This window comes from Cydia fagiglandana, chromosome 19 (assembly GCF_963556715.1).
Source record: "Cydia fagiglandana chromosome 19, ilCydFagi1.1, whole genome shotgun sequence".
Taxonomy (NCBI): domain Eukaryota; kingdom Metazoa; phylum Arthropoda; class Insecta; order Lepidoptera; family Tortricidae; genus Cydia; species Cydia fagiglandana.
This window is the reverse complement of record NC_085950.1, coordinates 8512951-8540298: the sequence shown is the minus strand read 5'-3', so window position 1 is coordinate 8540298 and position 27348 is coordinate 8512951. Positions and strand designations below refer to the sequence as shown.

Below are 27348 nucleotides of genomic sequence, written 5' to 3'. Positions count from 1 at the left end.
ATAACATCACTCTGGTTTTTGTGGAAGTCTGCCGCAGCACTGTCACGCAGCCTCATCATATGTTTGATGGTGTCAGTAATCCAGGGGTAGGAATGTGTTGTAACTATGAGATGAACAAACAGACATTGCCGCCCCATTGTGTAATGATAAAACAATATATGCTACATTCGCCCGCCCAGACCTCAGACGGTGCTGACTCCAAAAACACGATGCAGGTCTGCGTCCGAGCGAATGGAGAAAGCTGGCTTTCCCTCGCCTTGTCGGGCATAGACTCGGCCCCGCCTTGTCCACGAGAACCTCCACTGATGTTCCCTGCACAGCTCTCGAACTTTCGCCGAGGGTGAAATTTCGCCGAACGCGGGCGGCCTGCAGCAGTTCGTCCCGCAGCTGCCGCCGCGCCAGCCTAACGACGACGCGACGCGGCCGGCCTCCAGCCTCACTGTCGGCCCCTTCTCCGGCCCGGCCCACCGCCCCGACTCGCTCGGCGAACACCACGTCGCGCTGCTCCAGGGCGACACCCAACCTGGCCGCGAGGACGGTGACAGTGTGGACAACGTTCTCGCCCTTCGTCTCCGGAACGTGGCCAATGTCGAGGTCCGAGAGCAACGCGTCCTGGTCGCGGTCATTCAGCTCCAGCTGAAGGCGCGCCACTGTCTGCTGCAGCTCCACCGTTGCTCCTGACGGCGATCTGTCTCCTGGCTCACCGTCGACGAGCTCCACGGGCCGCTCCTCCAGGCGCCTGACCTTCTCCTCCAGGACATCCAGACGGCCAGTGAGACCACCAAGGAGCTCATTGAAGCGCGCCACCTCTTGGCGCAGGCCCGCAACTTCATCGCGCACAGCGCCGAAGTCCCCACGAAGCAAGCGCAGCTGCTCAGCGACATCGGGCTGCAGATCCAACGGCGCATCGCCGTCGCCGGCCCCACTCGGCTTCACCGGCGTATTGTCGGAGTTGTCACGCCGAGGGGTCGTCGCTTTGCACGCCGGGCACGCCCATGTGCTTGCGACACGCGCATTTTGGCCCATGCCCACACAAGCTTTATGGTATGATTGGCCGCAGCCGCACTTAGCGACACCTGTCGCACCAAGGGGTTTACCACAAGCCGCGGCGCAGACAACCATTTTGCTCGCTATGGATTAGAGCTGAGAAGTTCCTACGGGAGCCACTAGATGGCGCTAATATTAAAGTTGTGTCTATATAATTTATATAAAATGATAATATTCCGATTGCGGTGGTATTATTGAGAGTTTGTAAGTGTATGCCGTCGTAGTACCAAATTGTATTTCTTTAAGAAAAAGTTTCAAAGTTATTTACTGAATAAACGGCTGTATTTTCTTAATTAGCACCTACCCCCACACGCAAAAAAGTCACTTAGTGTTACACAGTAAACAGTCGCTATCAATTTTATTGCACTATCACAAGCGCGCGCGGATCACGCACACTCACACAGTTTAGGACAACACAGATACACACAGCGATGACTGCGGATGCAGGTAAATATCACGTTTACTATTTTAATCAAATAAAGTACCGCGAGTGTGACAGTGTGTGTTACCGTCCGTGACGTCACTCCTTGTTAAATTTAAAACTCCTTATTAAATGTAAAATATCAAACAGAATCAAATCCAAATGAATGTTATTAAATATTTATCATCCAAAATCATCATTTACGAGTAAAAGTCAATTCTACCAGCAGGCATAAGAAAACAACTCAAAATTTGCATTTGATTACTTTGCCTCACATGTGAATAAAAATGCAACTTTGCTATCAGTTTGTGCAAGTGCAAAGTAAGCCTTTCCGAGCTGGTGTGGTGAAAAATATTTGTTTTTAATCAAATATACAATATAAAGCTAAAACAGAACTAATTACTGAATAAAATAAATATTTAACTGGGGCTCCCATACAACAAACGTGATTTTTTTGCCGTTTTTTGCTTAAGTAAATGTGGGCCAGTGGTGCGCGAGTCCGACTCGCACTTAACCGGTTTTTGTGTATAGGTATTGTTTTTCTTTGTCTCCTTGTATTTTATTTTGTTGTCTTACAGTGCCTTGGTTTTACTGTAAAGCTGTGTTACTTATTTGCAAAGCAAAAATGTACTTTTCACTAGTGCTTAATTAAATATCGACTATTCTATCGACATCCATACGAACAATTTTTGAATCAGAAATTCATTGATTCATCCTATTTGATCAATAAAATAAATAATAGACGCATTTTACTTCCTTCGTTTTCTTATGATTATGTTATGATGAAATCGATGATATAGGTACAATTTAAAACGACTCTGTTATATCGATTACACAACTTTAATCCATCAAATGAAATTTGCGTTCAGCACGATATATGTTAATCTCCTTAATAAGTTAATGACAAGTGGTAAAAAGTCACTAGGACTTAATGAACTGCAATTAATCTGGTATGCGGTGAGTCCTAAGTAGGTACCTAAGTACTATTACTAATATCTACGGTTGACATAAAAGTTTAGTAAATTTTGGAATAATTTAAATGTTGGCACAGTTATTTTAGAAAGGAATGACCACCCTATAAAGTCATTTTAATTGTTTTTAGGGTTCCGTACCCAAAGGGTAAAAACGGGACCCTATTACTAAGACTCTACTGTCCGTCTGTCAGTCTATCTATCACCAGGCTGTATCTCATGAACCGTGAAAGCTAGACAGTTGAAATTTTCACAGATGATGTATTTCTGTTGCCGCTATAACAACGAATACTAACAACAGAATAAAATAAATATTTAAGTGGGGCTCCTATATAGGAGTCCCGTTTGTTATATAACAAACGGGATTTTTTTGCCGTTTTTGCGTAATGGTACGGAACCCTTCGTGCACGAGTCCGACTCGCACTTGGCCGGTTTTTTACTAATATGTACTACGGTTCATATAAAAGTTTATGAAATTTTGTAACAATTTAAATGTTGGTACAGTTATTTTAACTCTATATAGGGCGCAATAAGAAGGTAAAGGAAGAATGCCCACTCTATAAACTGTAAAGTCATCTTCATTGTTTTTTTAAATGAGGCTTGAATAGGGAGTAATACTGCAGTATTCTGCCGCCAGAGGCAGCACTAGCACAAACCGTAAACCATAGAGTAACTGTTTATGTAAAGGACAGACTAGAGATACACCGGATATCCGGTTACTATCAGGAAACAGGTCAATCCTGCAGAATGCGCACCTGAAAAACCAAAATGTAGGTATAGTTCCGCTGGCCGAATATCCGGCGGCCGGATACCGGATATTCGGCTGATAGTCAGGCCGAATATCCGGTATCCGGTATCCGGCCAAACAACTATCCGTTGCATCTCTAGGACAGACTATGCCTTAAACCTTAAACACCTTTTTGACAAGTTTTCACAAATTATTTGTTACGAATAAATATGACATTGATGCATCAAGGCGGTTTGTTTACACTTGATTCTAGTGGCGCCCCCTTCGCAGAGTTTTGCGTAATATTCCCTACTGAGTTTTTTTACAATCTGGATCGTTAAGAGCCAACAGGAGTGGTCATTTCTCCATACAAACGTACTCGACTGTTTTCTCCGTGGGTTTTAATGCTAGAGCAATGATTTTTTCAACACAGATTAATATTGTCAATATCTGTGTCGGACAGTTTTCCTTTTTTTGATATTTTTGTTTTTTAAGGCGCTAGAGCCCTTAAAAAATGGCCAAAATGGCCTCATTTACTATGCCGCAATGAGAGGCGTAGTGTTCAAAACTGATATCAATTAGCAAAAAAAGCAAAACGGTCCGACACAGATAATATTATAATCATTTAGATTTCCAAATTTGGTTACGATTGGTTAAGTTTTAGAGGAGGAAACAGTCGACTACGAAATCTCGATTTTTGAGATTTTTACGCAGGATTTTTCGCCTTGTCCTTACCGCACTAGTTTTAGGAGCCGCTTCCGTTAGCGAGACGTGTATATTTACCTAAAATATTTAAAACTCAGCTCCTGTATCGTCTTAAAGGGGACCTCTCGTAGCCCCGATCGTCGGTCACAGTGCCTCGGTGGCATAAGGAGAAAAGAAAACAAACTTAGAGTCAGACTATCGCCTGCATAGGAAATGGTAATAAATTCTCACCAGCCGACGGCCTTGCTAACTCTCCACAGCTAACACCTGTTGCCCAGATTGACGATAACTCCTACACCCCCACCCCCTACCATCCCCCTACCACCCGGTACTAAACGCCGCGGTGCAGCGTAAATCTTAAGTGGCATTAGCGTATTATTGTACGCTTAGACTAATCTAGATTTGACAGCATTGTAATACCAAGACTGAATGGGTTAATCGTATTTAAATTTCGGTAACAGTGAAAGAGGATTTTTTGATAACTGAATTACGACGAAGAATGTTGATTTGACTAAGACCAAAAACCGGGCAATTGCGAGTCGGACTCGCGTACGAAGGGTTCCGTACCATAATGCAAAAAAAAAGCAATAAAAAAACGGTCACCCATCCAAGTACTGACCACTCCCGACGTTGCTTAACTTTGGTCAAAAATCACGTTTGTTGTATGGGAGCCCCATTTAAATCTTTATTTTATTCTGTTTTTAGTATTTGTTGTTATAGCGGCAACAGAAATACATCATCTGTGAAAATTTCAACTGTCTAGCTATCACGCTATCACGGTTCGTGAGATACAGCCTGGTGACAGACAGACGGACGGACGGACGGCGAAGTCTTAGTAATAGGGTCCCGTTTTACCCTTTGGGTACGGAACCCTAAAAAGAACGCATTAAAACTGTTTTGTTGTTTTCTTTCGTCATTTTTAGGGTTCCGTACCTATAAAGGAAAAAACGGAACCCTTATAGGATCACCCGTACGTCTGTCTGTCTGTCCTACTATTCCCCCCCCCCCCCCTCCTTTATCTCTGAAACTACTGGGTCTACTTTTTTTTAAGTACACAAAATAATACTTTACCTATAGATGACAGGAAAACCTATTAGAAATGTGCAGTCAAGCGTGAGTCGGACTTATGTACGGAACCCTTGGAACGCGAGTCCGACTCGCACTTGGCCGGTTTTTTTAGATGAAGTAGGTATTAGTCATAGTAATTTCACTTTTCTACGCTGGATACGATACACCAAGCATTCAAACAAAGAATATGAATTGAGGAAAATTTACACTTATTATTTCTTTTTAATTACAAACCACTTAATTTACTAATCACTTAACGGTTACATAAAAATATTAGCTTAATCACCGAGTCCCAATTAGGCAATGCCAATAAATTCAAATCAGTTCCATACGGTTTTCGAACGGATACGTTTGTATAGTTTAAAACATTTAGCGCCAAAAACCCGACTGTCGAGTACCTACACTGTTCGTAGCGACTACGCGCTCCATACAGCAAAAACGTAGCTACGTGCTACAAGCGTAACGCGTAGTGTCAATGAATGTGTGAAATATTTTATAATAATCCACGTTCCCGCAGTGTGTGTTGTGAGCGAAACTGCAAATGTGTGTGTGTGGATATTTTTCGTATCCATTGTTTTTTCAAAGAGAACTAACAAGACTTGGATATTTGTATAGTGTGTGTTACAGCAAAAAAATGGTTCAGTGATGCGCTGTGATATCTTAATTTACAAGCATCTTGCTACTATCAATAAAGTGACTAACAATTTAACACTTCCGAGATGCAGTGTTGATCTTATAGAATGAGGAAAACTGTAACCTTAGGAAGAAGGTACTAAATATTGAAAACCTGTACTGCGCACGAGCTCAGAGGACCCAGATCGCTTCCTCTTAAAGGCGTATCCAGATTAGTCAATTTTTCGCCAATCTGATTCAATTGCCCGATCGAATCAGGAGGTGCGGACGCACATACCAATTTGGCTCGCCGAATTCAACCGCCGATAATGACCGATAAAATGAGGTGCGGACGCAAGAATACCAATTTGTGAGGCCAGTATTTTCGTTCTGTGGCATGTTTTCAATTTAGAGGGCTCTAATATCACCGTAAATCTAAAATTGGAGATTGACGCCCAATTTGATCAGTTCCGTCTGGATACCACTTCAATTTATTACTGGGCAACCTGTATACAACCAGCACAACTATTTAAGAAGAAATCAACAACAAATAAGCCTTGTCCTTTTCATACTTCTGTCGATTCACCTAGTAATACAATGTTCTTAAAGATATTCATCTTATCAACATCTTTACAACTTATTCTGTCTGCACCAAGAACGCCTTATACTTTTGAAGATCTGCAAAGACCACTAGAAATTAGAAGAATGCCAGAACTAGAGAACTTAGAGAGGAGAAAGAAGATCATCCCGGAAAGTTTTAAAACTTTAGGATCGATTGGGATTCGATCCAATGCTGCCTTTGTTGGCAGTAATTGTGCGACGGGACAAGCAAAATTCAATGGAATGTGCTATGAGATTGATTAACACATGGAATAATCTACTAGTTATGGAATTTTGGTTCAAGTCTTAGGGCCCGATTCGGATTTTGAAATAGACATCTATTAGATATCTTTTAGACATCACCAAGATACGATAACGATATGTTTAAGATCTAACCTGTCAAATTTGACATTTGCGCGATTCTGGAGATACTTTTGAACGATTTCCACAGGATATGACTTAGAGATCCAATTCACATCTAATAGATATCTTACTTTATCGAACGTAAAAGTGACATTGGTTGCCCGAATTGCGCTGCAAAAGAGAACTAGTTGATATCTAAACTATAACGTATCTAGAATGGATCTAGTACGTGTCGTTTCTTGTGAATATCTTGAAGTTCGAATACGGCAGTTATTACTTACCGACTGTTCTTCAATAAAACAATCATTATGAGCACTTGAGGGGTAGCTCGGGTAGCTCCCCGTGCCATCATCAGCATCTCCGGTAAAGGGTGGTTAGGTAGACGTTTAAAAGTGTGAAGACAAATAAAAACATTAAAAACTAAGTTTAAGTCGATGTTTATATTTTGGTTTATACTAATTATGTATAATAGTACCTATTATGACGTAAGACAGTAATCTCCATGTAATTTTTTAATATTATAATCTCTTTTACAATAAAATGTGACGTCCCACGGTAGGGTACCTTATGGCGGTTGGCGCTTACGATATTATTAACGCCGCTCCAATATTATTGCGGAGCTAGGCGACGTAAGCGCCAGCCGCCATAAGGTACCTTTTGCCGTGGAACGTCACTAATTATTATTTATCAAGTCCCCTTCACCTGCCTTGGCAGTACATGCCCATGATTGTTCCATTAAGTGTCCCATCGCAGATACCTACCTCTTAGATGGAGCATATCGTCAGGTGATAACCAAAACACAGAAATTGCAGAAAATTATTAAATAAAAATCAATTTAAATTAGGTTTAAAACTCCCGTAAGACTCGAACATGTTCAAATTATTTTAAACGGATCAGTCACGTATTATTAAAATGATTCGATTAAATTTCCGAGGATATTCCTCGTGAAGCATCGCCTTTACTGGTACATAAGAAAGATCCTCGAAAATTGGATCGAGACCCGTTTTAAATAATTTTATAAATAAAAATCAGCCTTGCTTTGATACTCGTACGGTTTAATTTTGTAATTAGTTTTGATTGTCATGTAACGATATAGGCTGTGTGTACTAATCGGCATAAGTATATCAAATCGTATGGAATTATGCTCACAAAAGCTTACATTTGTGCCGTAACGAGCGATGTAAGCGCGTTTAGTTCGCCCACCAAGCATTTCACACGTAGGTAGCTAATAAGACAGCACTTGGCGCACTTTGTATAATATTTTATACTACAAGGAATATCATATCTTCTTATTATTTTAATGCTGCTATAGTAGGTATTGACGAAGTGTTTGACATATCGCTTTTTTATGTTATTATTGTATTGTTATATAGTAAAAGTTGGTTATGCACTTGACTGTTTCGGAGTAACAACTAAAACTAATTTAAATAAGTTAGAATGTATGCAAGTTAGATTCCTGAAACTGTTAGTTAATAATAAAACTAGAGATAAAAATAAAAAAGACTATAGAAATTTGTTTAAAATATGTAATATTCTTCCGGTGAGCCTTAAGCATAAATATTTAATTTTGTACAACAATCATGGCAGTCGAGAGCATACCCATTTACACCATAACGCTGTTTGTGGAACCAGGTCGGTGTCTGCGGGCAAGTTTGTTGTGCCGAGGGTTACTAATTACTACGGCGATAGATGTCTCCACAAACGCCTTCCCTACATACTCAACAGCCTGCCCTCTGACATCAGACAGGAAGCCAATAAAGTAATATTTGGTAAAAAGCTGCGTAGTTACCTCGTAAATCGCGTATAGCAATTGATGAGCATTATTACTAATGATAGATGTTAACTTTTTTTTTTCTAATATAAGAGAGTAGAGACTGCACGATCCCACAGTCAAACCGTGTAAACTAAACTGTTTTGTGGGACACTGTAATTGTATAAGATGTATATTTTTATGTTAATAAATAAATAATAAAAATAAAAAAACAATTCTTATTTTAATTATAATAAATCTTTTTTACAACACTATTAAATAAATATAAAACATAAAATTAGCTTAAAAATAATAACACAAACTATCTCTAAACTAAATAAACTTTAAATAAAGAGCCTTTAAATAAAAAACGTAAACCACAAATGGTATTATTTAAATATTATTTTTAAATTATATATACATACCTACTCGCAATGTGATTTCTGACACAATGATTTTGGTTTACGAATAAAAAAATGAAATAACAATGACACGCCTTTGGTGTGCTCGCTTGTACAAGTCACACAAGCCATTATAGTATAATCATATACGTCATGGAACAGAATCTACAGGAGGTAATCCGTGGCCCCAGTACGCCAAAGTGATATTGATTATTGGAAATATGAGGACGGGAAGTAATTAGTTGTGGTTCTCGTATTTACCCAATTTTCATTTGGAGTATATACGAGTATATATATACAGTCTATAGAGACTGTATAGAAGATACACTTCAAAGTAAATTGAGTAAATACGGAGGCTAATAGAAGCCGAAATATACTCGTATACATAAATACAACAAGAATTGCTCGTTTAAAGGTATAAATGTATATCCTTAAGGCTACTGAGACCGCTTACCATCAGGCGCGCCGTATGCTCGTTTTCCACCGACGTGGTATTAAAAAAACCATTTTACAGCTGACTGATGCTGAGCTGATTTTTTAGTGTTCCGTACAAAACTTTGTTCACGGAACACTTATGGGATCACTTCGGTCTTGCAAATCAGTTAAATGCGTTTTACTCAGAAACCGTTTGACGTAGATACTTACCTAAAATTTGGAACAGTTTTTAGCTATTAATGTTATTTATTAATGAAATAACTGTGGTTAATAATCACCACAATGTGTAATATATATCCAGAGAGGAAAATGGAACTACGTTTGTCAGAAGAAGCAACCATCCCATGATCTCTTAATAAAACTAGAAACTAAATTAATTGTCTCCTGCTCAGAATGGTAACCTTAATTACAATTACAAATTACATAATGAATAAGCCAGCGGCCCACGAAGGCCGACCCTAAAGTTCCATCTAAAATTCACCATCTGCCGCCATACTTATGGGAACCAACAACTGTGTCAAAGTTAAATTGCTTTAGTTGTAATTGCTGCTATTGTATTCACAAAACGTGTATTTAGACTTTAAAATTGATATAAATGTAATTTTACTTCGGAATCTTTAAAAAAGTCGATTTTATACAGGGTATGGCCTGTAAAAGTTGCAATAAATTAAACTGTAGGCTGTACTCAAACTGACCAAAATTTCACTAGACTTATGTATGGGCCACTAGTTGCATGAAATAAAGATTTTCATACATTCATTAAGTATATCGATCGGGATATGAACGGTGATTACCTTTTGTATAGTTTTCGAGCTCCCAATATTTCGACGCAGTTACATGCATCTTGTTCACATTCACTTGTAAACAACATTGATTTAGCGCGAGAATTACCTAAGACCTATCCTATAAAATTGTTCAGTCGCCATCAGATATATCGGAGCGGCCGAGGTGCTCAAAATATCTGAACACGCACTCTAACGCCTCGACAATAGAGGTGTGTTCAGATATTTGTGAGCGCCTTGGCCGCTCCGATATATCTGATGGCGACTGTTACATCTTGACAATCGATTGGATGTAATTTGAGCCTTATCGTACCGCGATAGGGTTTATAATCGTCGCTTTTATTGCTGGTGAAACGGTTTAAGGCTAAAATATAGTGGAATTAGTGAATTACATGTCTGCTTTAATGTTTTTGTTTTCGTACGTATGAGTTGTTATAGAAGTTGGATCTTTTGTGTATGGCTTGTAACAGTTGCATTAACCTCTAGCCATACGAATACTTCAAAGTTCAAACCTTGCCAAGCAAAATGAAATTTTGATTTTGTCAACACAAAGTTCAAATTACAGGAGACCTTTTTATAGGTCCCTGGGCGACTAGAGGATAAATTAAACTGTAGGCTACAGTATTTAAACTGTCCAACGTTTGTTCAGCGACTTTTAAAAATGATTAGTATTTTATTAGTACACTTTTAAGTTAATTCTAAGACGCAATGTATTGTTTTGGTTATGTTTAAAGCGTGACAAAGCCACGTCAATTACATTGTTGATAGCGTACATAATACAGGGTGTTTTTTTCATACCTGCAATATTTAATTTACGATGTGAATATAATTATACCTAGGTCAGCAACTTTTACTATGGGACCAACCTCGAAATCGAAAAAAAAAAGACTATCCCATAGAAAATATCAACATCAGACCAGCCAAAACGTATTAAACAACATTTTAAATATGTAGACTTCATGTTTTTTAAATGTTTTTGAATAAGTACCTAAACGTTTTATAGTTTGAGGAGTAGGTACAATCTCATCTCGATCGATTATTATCACGAAATAATAATTAATGTTTTGATTATTATCTCGTGATAAGTACATAATAACATATACATAAACAATTTACACGTATTTTTCAAACTTTTAGATTTCCAAACATTTAGATTTACAAGATTTTTCTTTAATCTGTATGTTCCAAGCATCCACAAAAGAAGACTCCATACCGAAAGCCGTAAAGAATCAATCAATATGCCAACAAACATGTCCATAAGTGTCCCACGATCCCAACACATTACTCTCGACCTTACACCAAGGGCATAAAGTCTAATATCACTTGTAAACAACATTGATTTAGCACGAGAATTACCTAAGACCTATCCTATAAAATTGTTCAGTCGCCATCAGATATATCGGAGCGGCTGAGGTGCTCAAAACATCTGAACACGCACTCTAACGCCTTGACAATAGAGGCGTGTTCAGATATTTGTGAGCGCCTTGGCAGCTCCGATATATCTGATGGCGACTGTTCCATCTTGACAATCGATTGGATGTAATTTGAGACTTATTGTACCGCGATAGGGTTTATATTACGTCGCTTTTATTGCTGGTGAAACGGTTTAAGGCTAAAATATAGTGGAATTAGTGAATTACATGTCTGCTTAATGTATTTGTTTTCGTACGTATGAGTTGTTATAGAAGTTGGATCTTTTGTGTATGGAAAGTTTATGATTTAGAATAAGTTTCTTCACTTTAAAGTATTTTGGGGAAAAGTTGTTAGAAAAGTTAGATTTTTGTGTCTGGAAAGTTTATGATTTAGAATTTGATTGATTTAGAATGAAAAAAAAGTTTCTTATCTTTAAAGTATTTTGGAAGAGAAGCTATAGTACTTTATTTTACGGTTTTACTCCGGTATTTTTTCTTATCATTACGAGCGACATGTTTAGAAGAATCTAGGTCTCCGTTTAAATTTCAAACTCTTCGGAAAACATGACATACATACTTAATATTAATATACTTATACATACTCCGCAGCAGAAGATGCTAAGCGGACAAGGTGTTCAGAATGAACTGGGCACACCTTTATATTCTTTTTGCGACGAGAGATATTGCCATTCAACGGGCATTTTCCTGGCATTTTCCATGGTAACTAAGATGTGAAAAAATTCAATTTATTAACTACAACTTTGCGTTTACCCTAAGAATAAGAATGTGGGAAGATCACTCAGTGTTTTTCTATTATGTACTTCTATTGCTTACAACTTTACAAGTGCACATACCTAAGTAGACTGCTAAAATTATAACCCTCCTCATAGTTGTAATAAAATATAAAAATTTATACAAAACGAATATATTGTGAACAATGGTATTTGATATCGATTATCAATCATCCGACATTTAAATATAACCTAGTTTCGACCCACAATTAAACTGAATGGCGATGTAAGATTATATTTCAATTTATTATATTGATTTCATTTCAATAGCCTAGGTACCATGGCCCACACTATTGACTGACAGTTCGTAAACCTTATTACAAAGGGCATAAGGTCCACAGAAGGACAGTTAAGAGTGTTGTTGTTTGTACAGTCACCTGCAATAATATGTTACTCTTCGAAAGCCGCAAAAATATGTGACACTCTCTTATAACTACAGATAAGATGGTGTCAGATATTTTTGCGGCCTTCGTTGTGTATTAATGTATCAACTGTGTATCTATGTAGTAATTTTTTTTTATCCTTTATTCACTGGGAAACGTGGGTAAAGAAGCGACTTGAAACTTCTTTGCAAAAATCTTCAGTGTTGAGTACTCAAGTTTCTAGAAAGTTTATAGGATTTCGATTTTCAGCATATTGACTCACGTCTAACGATGTAGACTCCGAAGTATCGCGTCTTTATTTACACTGTTCCTAGCTGTCTAAAATGTCCCCATATAGTCGCCATCAGATATAACGGAGCGGCCGAGATGCTCTAAAATATCTGAACACGCACTGTAACGCCTTGGCAATAGAGGCGTGTTCAGATCTTCAGATGTTTGTGAGGGCCTTTATATCTGATGGCAACTCTACCAGCAATCTTGCATACTAAAATCTGTTAAACAGTCCGCAGCAGAAGTTGCTAAGCGGGCGAGGTGCTCAAAATGAACTTGACGCGACTTTATTGTTAAGAGAATATAACGTGTCAAGCTAATTTTGAGCACCTCGCCCGCTTAGCAACTTATGCTGCTGACGAACAAAGAATAGAAGAAAAGAAATAAGTCATATCGATACCTATCAAAATACTAAAAAGATAAGCATCGCAAAGCCAGGTAATAAAGAAAAGTTACAAGATCACCCTCCCAACCTCTCATCCCAACTGTCTAAAGTCTCATAATACTGAAATCACGAAAAATATATATTTTCAAAGATGAACTTTTTAAGGAAGCACTCGACCTTGACTTGTAAATCCAAACAAATATACCTACCTTCAGCCGTATCTGGCCAATTGGACAGCGGCCAACACACAAATCATTATCCACAGGGCTTGCATTTCACGGGGCTCGGGGCTCGGACACGGGGTCATGGAGCGTTCTCAATGGTGGAGAGTCGGATTTTCGAACAAACCAGTGTAATTTGACTTGCTTTAGACGTTAATCCTAACTAATAAAGAGGATATTTATGACAGCCTAGGACATGTCTGAGTAGGGAAGAGTGAGTTTTATGTGCGGCCAACACAGTAATCATTATCCACAGGGCTTGCATTTCACGGGGCTCGGGGCTCGGACACGGGTCATGGAGCGTTCTCATTAGTGGAGTCGGATTCTCGTACGAACCAGTGTAATTTGACTTACTTTAGACGTTAATCCTAACTAATAAAGATGAATATTTATTTATGACAGCCTAAAAGACATGTCTGAGTAGGGAAGAGTGAGTTTTATGTGCGGCCAACACAGTAATCCTAATCATTATCCACAGGGCTTGCATTTCACGGGGCTCGGGGCTCGGACACGGAGTCATGGAGCGTTCTCATTGGTGGAGAGTCGGATTCACGAACAAACCAGTGTAATTTGACTTGTTTTAGACGTTAATCCTAACTAATAAAGAGGAATATTTATTTATGACCTAAAAGACATGTCTGAGTAGGGAAGAGTGAGTTTTATGTGCGGCCAATACAGTAATCATTATCCACAGGGCTTGCATTTCACGGGGCTCGGGGCTCGGACACGGGTCATGGAGCGTTCTCATTAGTAGAGTCGGATTCTCGAACTAACCAGTGTGATTTGACTTGCTTCAGACATTAATCCTAACTAATAAAGAGGTATATTTATTTATGACAGCCTAAAAGACATGTCTGAGTAGGGAAGAGTGAGTTTTAATGTGCGGCCAACACAGTAATCATTTTCCACAGGGCTTGCATTTCACGGGGCTCGGGGCTCGGACGCGGGGTCATGGAGCGTTCTCATTGGTGGAGAGTCGGATTCTCGAACTAACCAGTGTGATTTGACTTGCTTTAGACGTTAATCCTAACTAATAAAGATGAATATTTATTTATGACAGCCTAAAAGACATGTCTGAGTAGGGAAGAGTGAGTTTTATAAGCGGCCAACACAGTGATCATTATCCACAGGCCTTGCATTTCACGGGGCTCAGGGCTCGGACACGGAGTCATGGAGCATTCTCATTGTTGGAGAGTGGAGTTCTCGAACGAACCCGTGTAATTTGACTTTCTTTAGACGTTAACGTCTGTTTTAAAGGCGACTAATAAAAAAGAATACTTATTTTTGAGCTTTTTGCAGCCGAAAAGACATGGCTGAGTAGTAGAGAGAGCTTTTTCGTTTAGAATGTTTCTGTGATTTTACGAATCGACAATATTTTCCTTAATTTACCTTCAGCTGTATTTGTTGTCCAATTGGACAGCGGCCAACACACAAATCATTATCTATAGAGGAGACCGAGGTGAGTTAATACAGAGGTAAGTTAAAACAACGTAATTTTTGAGACATATATAACTGATATCGTGGTGGGAAAAACAATGTTGAGCCGCGTCCTACTACCTACCCGCTGTTCCCTCAATATGAGTCCTTGCCTCAAAACGATTATAAATACCCCAAAATTCACGTTGTTTCAACTTATCTCTGTTTTAACTGACCCCGGTCTCCCCTAGGGCTTGTTTTTCACGCGGCCCGGACAAGAGTATTCAGCGGTAGAACTGATTTTATATTTATTTATTTGGAAAGCAAACAGAAATAAGTGAGCAGGAGATAAGTTTACAGAGACACACTAAGGACATTCACTTAATTCCTTAATAGCTCTCACTAAAACGTGTATAACAGAAATATACTACACTTAACTAACTCTTAAGGTATAAACTCTTAAGGTATATACTCTTATACTAAATACAATTATTAATTTACTAACACTACATAGATGCTAAGCTTATCAAACAGAATGATGATTACTAAGAGAGAAAGAGACACAGTAAAAACAGTACCTAATTCTCGAGTGAACTAATGTAATTTGAACTCGTGGGGGCTTTAAAGTGTTGAATATTTAACACTTTCACGTTCATCAGTGTCAGTGTGTTCAGTGTCGTCATAATGAAAACAAACATGGCAGATTGTTTTCTTCATATTGCGGGGTCAATAAAAAACAATCCTATCCATTGGCGATCATGAACAGAAAGGTTTTGAAAAGTGTTTTTTATTTCAATTCGAACTCCGTCACATCGTTTATTGAACATTTCGACTTCCCAGCGCTCTTTGGAATAACAGAGCCCAAACCTAATTGGAGAGGTCGAGAGATTTATGAGAATTTTTCGTTGAGCATTAACAATGGAGAGGTCCTTCTGGGACAGTGTGGGGATACTGCGCCGTTTTTCGTAAAAATAACTTTGAACAAGGACTAAAGTTCATTTTCTCCGATAATTGTGTGCTTGCGTTGTTATATCACGTAGGAACTCCCCTCTGGTTCGTTCTTTGCTCCTTTTGAATGCGCTCCTCGCATCGGCCTCTCAGTGTGATTTGTTTGCAAGCAGACTGGTGGTTGTGCGTGTTGAATGTTTGAGGTTCTGTGAGAAGATGGATGCACGTCCTTCTACTGTTTAAAATGTGTTAATTTATGTTTTTGTAACTTGTGATGAATTGTATACATATTGTATTCTTCTTCTTTAATCTTTAAGTTAGCAGTGCTTTGGTATTTTTTACTGTTATGCTGTTTAACTTGTTTTGAAATAAATAAATAATAAATAAATAAATAAATATTGTCATTTATTTTAATTTAATTGTGTAATTCAGTTTAATTTGACGTACATAATTCAATATTTATTAATTCTTCTGTTATTTGACATAATTTAGTTCAATTGTAATTTCACATTTATTCAATTGTAATTTGGTGTAATTTAATTTAATTTTATATAACTAATTGTGTTATTCAATTTATTTATTAGGTTAAGTTTTTTAATAAGTTATTTTATATTCAATATGAATGGAAAATGAATTGTTATCCAGCTTTTGCCTTAATAGTGAATATTTCGATTTAAGGCACATTATAAAGGCTAAAAATGCGTGATTTGTAAATAGGTATATGGAGCGCAATTGATATATTTCGTGCCTTGGCCAACAATATTTACGTAATACCTAAAATACGGTAAATACATAATTTTATTAGGTAAGTTGACATTGTTTATATGGTAATTTTATGTTGTACTATCTTGTGAGCGTTTTGGGGCCACCTGTAAGCCCGCAAGAGTTGAACACCAATAAAATAAAATAAAAAATAAAAATATATTTGAAAATAACCGTGTAGGGCGTGTAGATATGTATACTCGTATTCTTAGCCAAATTGTGGCAGATGAAAGATGATATATTGATGGAGCACAAACGATACGTGGTTAACGTTTGGCGATATGTCTTCTTCGTTAAGTTCGCTCAGAAAATTAGATTTTTAAGAAAGTTTTGGGCCAGGTCTGAAGCCCCCTCCACACTCGTGCGCGAATCGCGGCGCGAAGCCGCGAACGCAAGTGTGGCGTCGATGTTCGCAAACAGCGAAATCGACTCCACACTCGCGTTCGCGGCTTCGCCCGCGATTCACGCGCATAGTCTGGAGCGGGCTTGAAGACCAAGAATGTAACTCCTCCGCGATAAGTATTTTTTTTATATCTTGAGACTAATCGTAATTATCCTTTAAGAACAGAAAGTTAAATTCCTAAAATGTTGAAATCCCAAAATGTTATGAGTCTTATGAGATGCACTATGATTGTAAATCATTTTAATGGTATTTCAGACTTTTTTTCTATTAAAGAATATTAATCAATATGTCTCTATTGACCCGGGTATGTCGTCAAACTACGTCCAAGACCACCAGTGGACGGGCAGCAGCGTCCCTCAAATTCGGTGTACTCGACTGCGATCGCCAACCCGCCTGCCAAGCGTGGCGATTATGGCATTCACCCCCATAAGGGGGAGGCCTATGTTCAGCAGCGGACGTCTTATGGCTGAGATGATGAGATGATGAATTAATATGTTATGTCATCGCAAATATTATAATCACTTAACTACTAAACAGTGGTTAGGTTAGTTATTTTGAGCTATGTACAGTCAGCCAAGAAAATGGTCTACCACTTTTCGACTCTATCAATCAGATGATAGAGTCGAAAAGTGGTAGACCACTTTCTTGACTGACTGTACATCTTAAATGCTAGCTATATTTTTTTAGTTTAAGTCCCATCACTACATATTTAGAAAAGAAACAGGAAAAGTAGCCTCAAAGAAACTCATTTCGCGTCTCATTTTCCATCAGTACTTAGTTTTTGTACAAAAAATGCGGTTCCTTCCCTGTGTCGTTAAGCAGTGGCCTGAATATAGCTCATTTATTTTTAAAATACACTCAGGAGTGGTAAATAATATTTATAATAATTAAAAGTTTCTCGCTTTGAACACATATTTATTAACTCACATTTAATGGCCCCTCTACACCATGGGCCAACGCCGGCCACTCCAAGGGATGCATTTATGCGTTAGAGGGAGCAAGTGATATTGTTATCGTGTAGAGGAGCCATAATAGACGTCTATCGCGAATTTATTTTATTATCTTTATTTACCGACGTCTCGACATAGACAGTATTTCGTTTCGAGAGTGGTAATGAGGTCATTTATCAGAAATTTATAAACAAGCATGTCAACGTCAATAGCGCCAACCCTCACATACTCGTAGGAGAAGGGTATCGTACGAGGCGACTAAGTCCACAAACCAAACGGTTTCATTTGTAAAACACTTGAAAAAAGTTCGGATAATCGAGGTTCGGATATTAGAGTTTCTACCGAGGTTATATCCATCCCAATCTAAATTCTACTGTGCATTAAAATTGTACAGTCACGCTCCGCGATTGTTGCGCCATTTAGGGTCCTAGTTAAATTGGTTGTTCAATACTTACGCTATAGAATTTTCAATTTAGCAAGAACCCTAAATGGCATAACATTCCCGTGTGGTGACTGTACCTATGTCTACTAGCATTAACACATCCATCAAGAATGGCCTCCTGGCCTAGTCGGTAGTGACCCTGCCTACGAAGCAGGAGGTCCCGGGTTCGAATCCTGGTAAGAGCATTTATTTGTGTTCATCGTATTTGTTCCTGAGTTATGGATGTTTTCTATGTATATAGATATTTATATACATATGTGTATATTATATACATCGTCGTCTAGTACCCACCACACAAGCCTTATTGAGCTTACTGTGGGACTAGGTCGATCTCTGTAAAATATTCCTATAATATTAAAAAAAAAAAATATATACCCAACTTTATTCCCCATGTCAGCCGCTTGCGGCGCTAACGCTACGTCTTACGTAGGCGAACAACGCGCGAACGCGGCGCGGCGCCCGACATTCGCGTGCAAATCGCGCCGCACCGCGTTCGCAACGAGATCGCTTACGTAGGACACTTCTATGGGCATCAAAGGATTGATTTCGCCGCGCCGCGCCGCGCCGCGTTCGCGCGTTGTTCGCCTACGTAAGACGTAGCGTAAGCCAGTCCCAGCTTTATTTTATTTCCCCAAGTGTCGGGTAAAGCGTCTATTGACGGAGCTCGGAAACCGATACGCAATGTAACTCTACCTCTGGTAAAGCTCGAGGGAAGCAATATACAGTGTAACTCTGCCTCTAGCTGATGGCAAATAAAACGTGATACTTTTATCCCAACAAAAACGTAAATGTGAAATGAGAGCTAAGTTTAATATTAAGAATATGTATCGTTGTTGACTGCGGACAAAATAATTGAGATCTACCTATATATGGGTGCCAAGTTCTGTGCTGTGTAGAAGATCCTGAAATTGTAAAGAATTTGATTTGGTTAGTATACCAACAAACCAAATTTTAGAAAAGTAATTCATAGAGATACGTAAAGACTATAGCCATATCCTTCTTCGGTGGGTTTCTTTTTAATATTAATAAATAATAATAAACTCGTCTTGGCTTTTACCTAATCCTAAAGAAAATAAGCAAAATGAAAGAAATACCAAACAAAGCTTGCAAATGCAGTAACATTAAAGTTTAGTATGCTTTCTAGATCCAACTGCCAGAAAAATACGCATTTACTTATTTAGAACATATTACGTACATCAAAACGATAAATTGTAATTTTTAAGCAGAATCTGCAACAGTGCACCGCAAATTTGGCACTGGACCGGTTTCCAAGCAATTTAAACTTTAAATTTAACACAGTGTACGGAACTAACAGTATGACAATTACGTTATTTAACCAAATTTCATGTTTTTGGATGCCGCAAGACATGTGCGGACGTAGGCCCACTGGAGATGGCGGGACGACTTATATCTAGTCATCTTCATCAGTACATAACTTGCCGAAACAAGCACTCAAAGGGAGCTGTAGAGATCCAAGGTAGAGGAATTTGCCCAGCAGTGGGACACTGTAACAGGCTAAGAAAAAAAATGGTTGTCTGTACAATTTTGTGTGGTAACGTCATAAGAAAACATTGATGAAAAATTGCATACTTCGTCCACAACGTTACCATGGAGATCTGTCCACAACGTGACACTTTTTCGTGCATGCTACCGGTGTTCATCGATTTATAAGACGTTATCACGTCAATAAAGTTATTACTACATCATTTCTGCTACTTTTGGAACAGCCAACTAAATTAGGCCCTAAACCCCTTTGTAATTTTTCGCCTTTACAGTTATTCATAATCGTGGTTTTAATATGTCCTAGCTATGCAGCCAAATATAGTGTATACTAAAACGTTAGGCACATCAAACATCACCGTTTAATAGCTATCGTCAGCACCATTCTACATGACTAAGATTTTTTCGCGTAGCTGCATGAGATGTAACGCTAAGTGTCCAACGCTAAGTGTCTAATGTTATAAACTACTGACTAAACCAAAATCAAACCTGCATCCTACAAAAGTTTTAGGCCGTTCCGCTAAGAACTTGTAGAATTGTAACGACAAAACAGCGTCATATTTTAACGTTTACTTCGATTCTTGTCGATACATAACAGTACAAGGGACTACTGTTTTGAATCTTTGTAGTATGTACTAGAAGTCACGGTCACTGGTTATTTGCCTGATACAGCCGTACTAGGAACTGCATAGTTTCCAACTTTCTCAATCCTATGTTAGAGTCCTCCTCCGTCCATATACAAAAGAATATATTATTTTAGTAGCCGCAAATCTAAAAGCCGACGGCGACGCTGTCTGCAGGACTCAAATGGTGTTGAGTAATAAATAAAAATAAATTCTTAACTTAGATATATATATATTTATTTACATTTTTATTTACATATGTTTCATAGTTCATAGTCGAGATAGGTACTTATCACAAATAATTTATCAGAATACAATGTACTGTTTGAACCTTGAATATTAACATACTGGGCGTAGATAAATACTTTATACAATAGTGATATAATCAAGCTATTCAATCTCATACCCACTAAGGCCACTCAGCAAACTTCGTGGCCTTAATACGGTACTCGACTGAAAAGCTCTCCATTATATCACGATTGTATAAAATACTATAAACGGGAACCAATAAAAATCTGTAGACAACAGATTCTACAAATAATAAAAAAAGGTAAAAAAAAGGTGTGGATTCAGATTGTAGGTGTGTGTTCTGTTGTTTCTATACAAGAAATTGGTCAATTCCTGATTCCACCTTCACCTAAATCACCTAGTTACAGATCTATCGACCCCAAATATCGACCAAATAATAATACCCATAACCCCTCAAGGACTGGAAACTTATGGTAACATTGGAATAGCCCACACCGCCGCTTCTGATCCATGTGCTAGGGTATTGCGTATAGTAGCCCTGTTCTGTGACCTGGATGGCTGATATCCTGGTAGTGATGTTGCCTCGGTAGATAAAGTCTTCGTACTGTATGGCGTTGGCTATTGCGGCCTTGTATACGTACGATCTGAAATTAAAAAAAAAGTTTTATTAAAAAATAGTTATTTACGATACAAGTGCGGAAAAGAGGAAATTCGAAACGACGACCGAAGGGAGTGTTTTAAATCGACACGAGTAGCGAATTACCTATTCGCACGTGTATCGTACAACGTTTTACTGTACATATGGCCCTTTAAACTTTTGACATACGCACGAAAAGTGCTATTTTACGCACTAGTGCGGGAAAATAGGGCCATGTGTATTGTGTATGTACTGTAACAAGTATTCCGTAACAACCGGTCATATCATAATTATCGAGTATGATTTTTTTGCTTTATTTTTTGCAACTGCTAACAGTTGTTAATATAATAACTATGCAAAATTCAGTTGTATAGCAAGTATCCAACCTATTTTTGGACATCAACTTAAAAAGACACTTTTAACACGCTACGCTTAATGGGGTTGGCAACTGTCAAAGGTTTGCATAGATGGCGCCATCATAGCTCCCCTTTTTCTATGAGATTTGGCTTAAAGAGCTGGCATCCAGGGTGTTAAAATAAGTTTTTGGCAAAAATTTAATTTTTGGTACAAGCTTTTATCGGTGACTGTACTTTTCTTACGACAGACAACTAATACTCATCGAGACAATTCTAAAAATCCCTAACACAATTAGGTTGCGTTGTTTCATCACAGAGTTCCTATGGCCACCTCCTGTCTCCATCATCAGATCAGTTCGACAGTACCATATTATTGTATTGTCATCAGAACTACATACAGCTGCCAATTTTCATGACGCTAGAATCCTTGAAAGATGGTTAAATTAGTTACCTTAGATTCCATTACATAGTTACATACAAGTCGACGTTTCTATGGCCACCTCCTGTCTCCATCATCAGATCAGTTCGACAGTACCATATTATTGTATTGTCATCAGAACTACATACAGCTGCCAATTTTTATAACGCTACGATCCTTGGAAGATGGCTAAATTAGTTACCTTAGATTCCATTACATAGTTAGTTACATACAAGTCGACCTAATAAAAGCTTGTTAAAAAAAGTCGTTACTGGAAAAAAGGCACTATTGAAAGGAGAGATCGGACAGAACAGCAGGCGCATTGTGGATGGATTTATCCACGTGATAAAATAACCGCCACTTTTTAACACCGGGGGAATGACAGTGACGGACGGCGTTTTATCACGCTGTCACGTAGACAAGAATGACCATCATATCCGTACTGGCCCCTATTTCAGCACGGTGACAGATGCGACAATTGTCGACATCACTGTTACTGACGCCACATGCCTCCGTAGGCTACGGTAAACGCTTACCATCAGACGGGCGGGCGGGCAGATATTCAAAGAAAGCATTTCGTCGCTTTTCTCGGTATCATCATTACGTGGTACCAAATTATGTATTCTCAAGTTCGCCTCCAGCGTCAAATGTAAATGAGATAACCTTAGAGAATATAACCAACGGAGTGGTCATTAACAGGCGTTCCCGTCTGTCGAAAAAAGGCGGCCAATGGTCAACCATATGTCAAACACATGTATGGACTGACGTTTATCTGACATGGCTATGTTGACGTTACATATACATTTGTACCGAAAATTATAAACATAGCGTCTCCGTTGGTTATATTCTCTAAGGAGATAACACCCACATCCCTTCAAATCTAAGGATATGTCCCGTCACTCAAATGTTTTGCTGCGTCACAGTCCTTTATTACAGTCGCCATCAGATATATCGGAGCGGCCAAGGTGTTCACAATATCTGAACATGCACTCTATCGCCTTGACAATAGAGGCGTGTTCAGATATTTGTGAGCGCCTTGGCTGCTCCGATATATCTGATGGCGACTGTACAAGATGGCGGTTTCTCGGAAAATCCAGCTTTGTACTTAATTCGTACCAACATTTATGTTTCCTCTCGGATATATTACTTAAGGGTGGTATTTCACCTGTTCAATTTCTTTGTCCAATGTGTATTTTGTCTCACAATTTGCTTAATGAGAGAATGAGACGCAATGACATTGGACAGATGGAATACCATCCTAATTTTAGCAGCTCTTTTTGGCTGTGGAAAATATTACCCCGCGTCAGATTTGGGTAATATTATACTTACGGTTATGATTTTATTTTGATACGACTTTGAAGAATCTCTTGTTCTTGCTAGAAAAAGTTCTACGTCTAGAGTTAGACCAAAAAAAGTCTGCGACAATATTGGTAGCACACGCAGTGCAAGTGTTATTGTAAACGTCAAACTTCTATGAAATTATGACGTATAAATAACAGTTGCACTGCGTGTGCTATCAAAATCATTGCAGACTTGTATTGGTCTAACTTTAATAATGAATGAGTCTTGCGCTCCGTAAGATGTCAAAGTTCGTCAAAGTCAAATCAAAACCAGGGCTATACCTAACCGCGAAAATCGAAGTTTGGAAAATGCGGGCATTTTTCTCTGTCACTCTAATTACGCCTTCATTGGAGTAAAAGAGAAAGATCCCCGCAATTTGCGAATTTCTGTTTTCGCGGTAGCCCCTCAGTTCATAATCATAACAAATTGATTTTGAATCTACCTCCAGTGTGGCTACCATCAGTTTGGCACTGACATAAACGCTAGCCACAGAATAACTAATTGTACTAGCGTGAACGTTACTTACTTTCTATGCATCTCGCTCGTACTGACACAACTTTGGAGTATAATATGTCAGAGTTGACAATGTCAGTGACTCGTGGTGCGGGTACAGAGAGGCTACCGCGAAAACCGAAATTCGCAAATTGCGGGGATCTTTCTCTTTTGCTCCAACGAAGGCGTATTTAGAGTGACAGAGATAAATCCCCGCAATTTGCGAACTTCGATTTTCGCGGTAATAGCCCAGACTATATTTGACACACGTGGCAGAAATGTTGCAAATGGGATGTACTATATAGTATATATAATATATGGATGTATATTATATGTCCCTCGAGGGTCTGTGTGCTTTCGAAACCTACTTCACAAAGTGACAGGCGACAGGCGACAGGTGACAGTGACAAGGAATAATTGTATCTACTTTAACTTTATCACACGATAAATGCGACATCTTTATGCTAGAATGGCAAAATTAGATAGAATACCTAAAAGGATGTTTGCGGGCAGATATTTAATGAGAATCCTGTATGGTTTAACCTAGTATCTAATTTAATTACCTAATTTTGTTAAAGTTAATTTTAGCTCCAGTGGCGAATTTCTTTTTAATATAATTGAACACCTTGTTCTAAAAAAAGTTAAATAAATGAAAAAAGTCAGCTTAGCTTCAGTTTGACAAATACTGTTTACGACCTATTACAGCGTCATTTTGTTGTTTTTTGTCAATGTTATGGTAGGTACAGTCAAGGAATTTAAATTCCGACCCATTTCGTACTTTGTCACAGTGACAATCAATATGAAAGCCGCTAGAGACCTCATACGGTTGTCACTGTGACAAAGTACGAAATGGGTCGGAATTTAAATTCCTTGACTGTACCTTGGCAATAATCGCTCTTCAGAAAAATTGCCCAATAGGTATCTATAACTATATTAGTTAGTTCGTGAGCTCCGGGGCCTAAGTGATAACGCTTAGCGTTAATAGCGATAATTATAAACTTTTCAATGATATTTCAAGTGACAGTTTACCATAAGATTGGTAGGAATGCCTTCTGGCATACGGTCCGCTTTTTGTTAGTTAAGGTTAAATAAATAGGTAGGTACCTATTATATTAAAGTTTAAGTAATTGTATATTTATTAAAAACAATAATAAACTTACACTTATAAATAAAAAAATGACCTAACTCGTTGTCGCTCGGCAGTGCCCAGAAGGCTGGCCTCATTGCCTCACTGGATGGCAATGCTGATCCGTTGGGCAATATATTGGCCAGCCCTCTGGTCACCAGAACCCTTTATGAGTCGCTTTTAGTGTAGGTATAGGTTTATCCTCTAGCCGCCCAGAGACCTATAAAAAGGTCTCCTGTTCCATTCTAATTTGAACTTTGTGTTGACAAAATAAAATTTCATTTTGCTTGGCATGGTTTGAATGTATGGGCGGCTAGAGGATATAAATAATTAGTTTACCTGGCAAGCAGCCGGTCGCCGGGATAAGTAACGCCGGTGTTAAGGTTGTTCCGTGCGGTGGCGCTCTTGTCGACCAATACAGCGCTCTGAGTGATCGCGGTCAGCGCCAATAGACAGAATAGGGACTTCATCTGAAAATATGTATGTATGTATGTAAACACTTTATTGTACATAAGGCAGGTTAAGATACAATTAAAAGAAAGTATACAATGTACAAAGGCGAACTTTTCCCTATAGGGATCTCTTCCAGTCAACCTTTGAGCAATTGAGAGTAGACAAATGAAAATGACAGACAAACGAACATATGTATGTACAGAAAAGAAAATATAGGAATTAAAGATTATTTACATCTGTTCTTTACCTCTATCCTCTCTCTTCCTCCTTCTCTACCTTTAGGTGCGTTTATTTTAATCAACTTTAAGAAGTGAGTGAATGTTTTTGTTAATATGCGATCCGTCTTTCGGTTTACATTTAGGTTTCAACAGATTTCGGAATAAAATCATGTTTCGGCCAAAGGGTCGGTTTTAGTCGAAACTAGAGCAAAACCTAACCTCCTGTTTCAATCGGACACTAGTTAAAAATTATATGCAAAGTTGAATAAAGGCGAATTTTTATTTTATAGATAGGAATCTTTTTGATTTTCTTTCCTTTTTATGGGATTTTTTTTATTATGGGACCGAAATCGTATCGCAAAAAAAGAAAAAAGGTAATATTTGATTACAATAACACTAGCAAACAGGGATATTTAAAAGTAAATAAAATATTACAATATCAATTAAACTCACTTTGCTTTGCTAAGAAATCCTTCACAGTAGGTATTGTTTAGTTTTTGATAAACCAGCTCCTCTCGGCACAGTTTTATATAGAAAGACAAGTGACAACTGATAAGATTGCACTATCGCTGACTCAGAGAAGCGGTGGTTTACAAATATCGCATGACTAAACTGACACAGATTAATTTGGAGGAGTGTTTTGTCTAAAAAACGCTTGAAAATATCATTTTTCTACTCGTCGATTATAATTCTTGAATTAAGATTTCTTATACCAAACTTCAATTGGGTATTTTTAATGTATGGGCTCCCAACTCAACTATAATATTCATATCGATACAGTTTAGTCAACTATAATGAAATTGACCAATCACAGCTCGCCACGATCAAGAGGACGAAACAAAACCATAGCTCAAATTAATTATTTATTTTAGGTTGTATAGTAGAAATAATTGGTTCATAAGTCAGAAACGCGCATGTGACCCTTAATATAGCAACATCCATAGACTACGAAAACCACTTAGTGTTGCTTGTTAGTCTCCATAGGCTACGGTGGCCAAAATCGAGAAAACAACTGTCTAAAAATTTAATTTAGCGCGGAGCAAGTACCAGGGCCTCATGAGTTACGAGAAGGTGTCGTTGACCAACGCGCTGGGCGCGGCGGCCGGGGCGCGTAGTATGAATAAGGTATCGCAGCTGCTCGCGTACCATCTTAGCTGCATACTTTTGGTTTGGGTTGTTTGTATGATTCTACATGTTTAAGGGCCAGTTGCACCAACCACATTTGACAGACTGATCAACGTCAGCCGGAGCGCCCCGGCGCGCCACTATGAAACTTTCCATACATAAAAATTTAGCGAACTCTTTAACGACACGAACAATTTGGTGCAACCGACCCTAAGTATTTTTTGTGTTGACTCGTAGAAAAAGTATTGTATTCAATAGTGATATAATCAAGCTTTTCAATCTCGTACCTGACTTAGGCAACTCAGCAAGCTTCGTTGCCTAAACACGGTACTCGACTGAAAAGCTCTCTATTATATCACGATTGTATAAAATACTATTCTATTCATTTACATATCCTTAAACTCCCTGCCTCGCACAGCAAAACTGTGGAATGAACTGTCGCCTGCGGATTTATTATTTCAAGATATTTTTAAGGCTTTTATCTTTTTTTGAAAACATGGGACTTTGATTTTTTTTCTCCTGCTACCATTTTGTGTAGGTATCGT

The 27348-nt window shown here is 38.5% G+C and overlaps 2 protein-coding genes across 2 annotated transcripts in view; one reads left to right on the top strand and one right to left on the bottom strand.

Annotated features, from left to right (window-relative positions):
• Positions 1-27348, top strand: part of LOC134673760 (calbindin-32) — a 153392-nt gene that overhangs the window by 99642 nt on the left and 26402 nt on the right. The gene's annotated exons all lie outside the window — the stretch shown is intronic.
• LOC134673812 (uncharacterized) lies at positions 20999-26149 on the bottom strand. Its single transcript, XM_063531837.1, has 3 exons — positions 26132-26149; positions 25347-25477; positions 20999-21281 (listed from the first exon to the last, which is right to left on the bottom strand). The coding sequence occupies exons 2-3, from the start codon at positions 25475-25477 to the stop codon at positions 21047-21049; spliced, it is 366 nt and encodes a 121-aa protein (XP_063387907.1). The 5' UTR covers positions 26132-26149; the 3' UTR covers positions 20999-21046.

Coding starts and splice junctions, on each gene's coding strand:
- LOC134673812 (XM_063531837.1), bottom strand. CDS start 25,477: ATGAAGTCCCTATTCTGTCTATTGGCGCTGACCGCGATCACTCAGAGC. Junction 21,282..25,346: donor GGCGACCGGCTGCTTGCCAG/GTAAACTAATTA, acceptor TTTTAATTTCAG/ATCGTACGTATACAAGGCCG.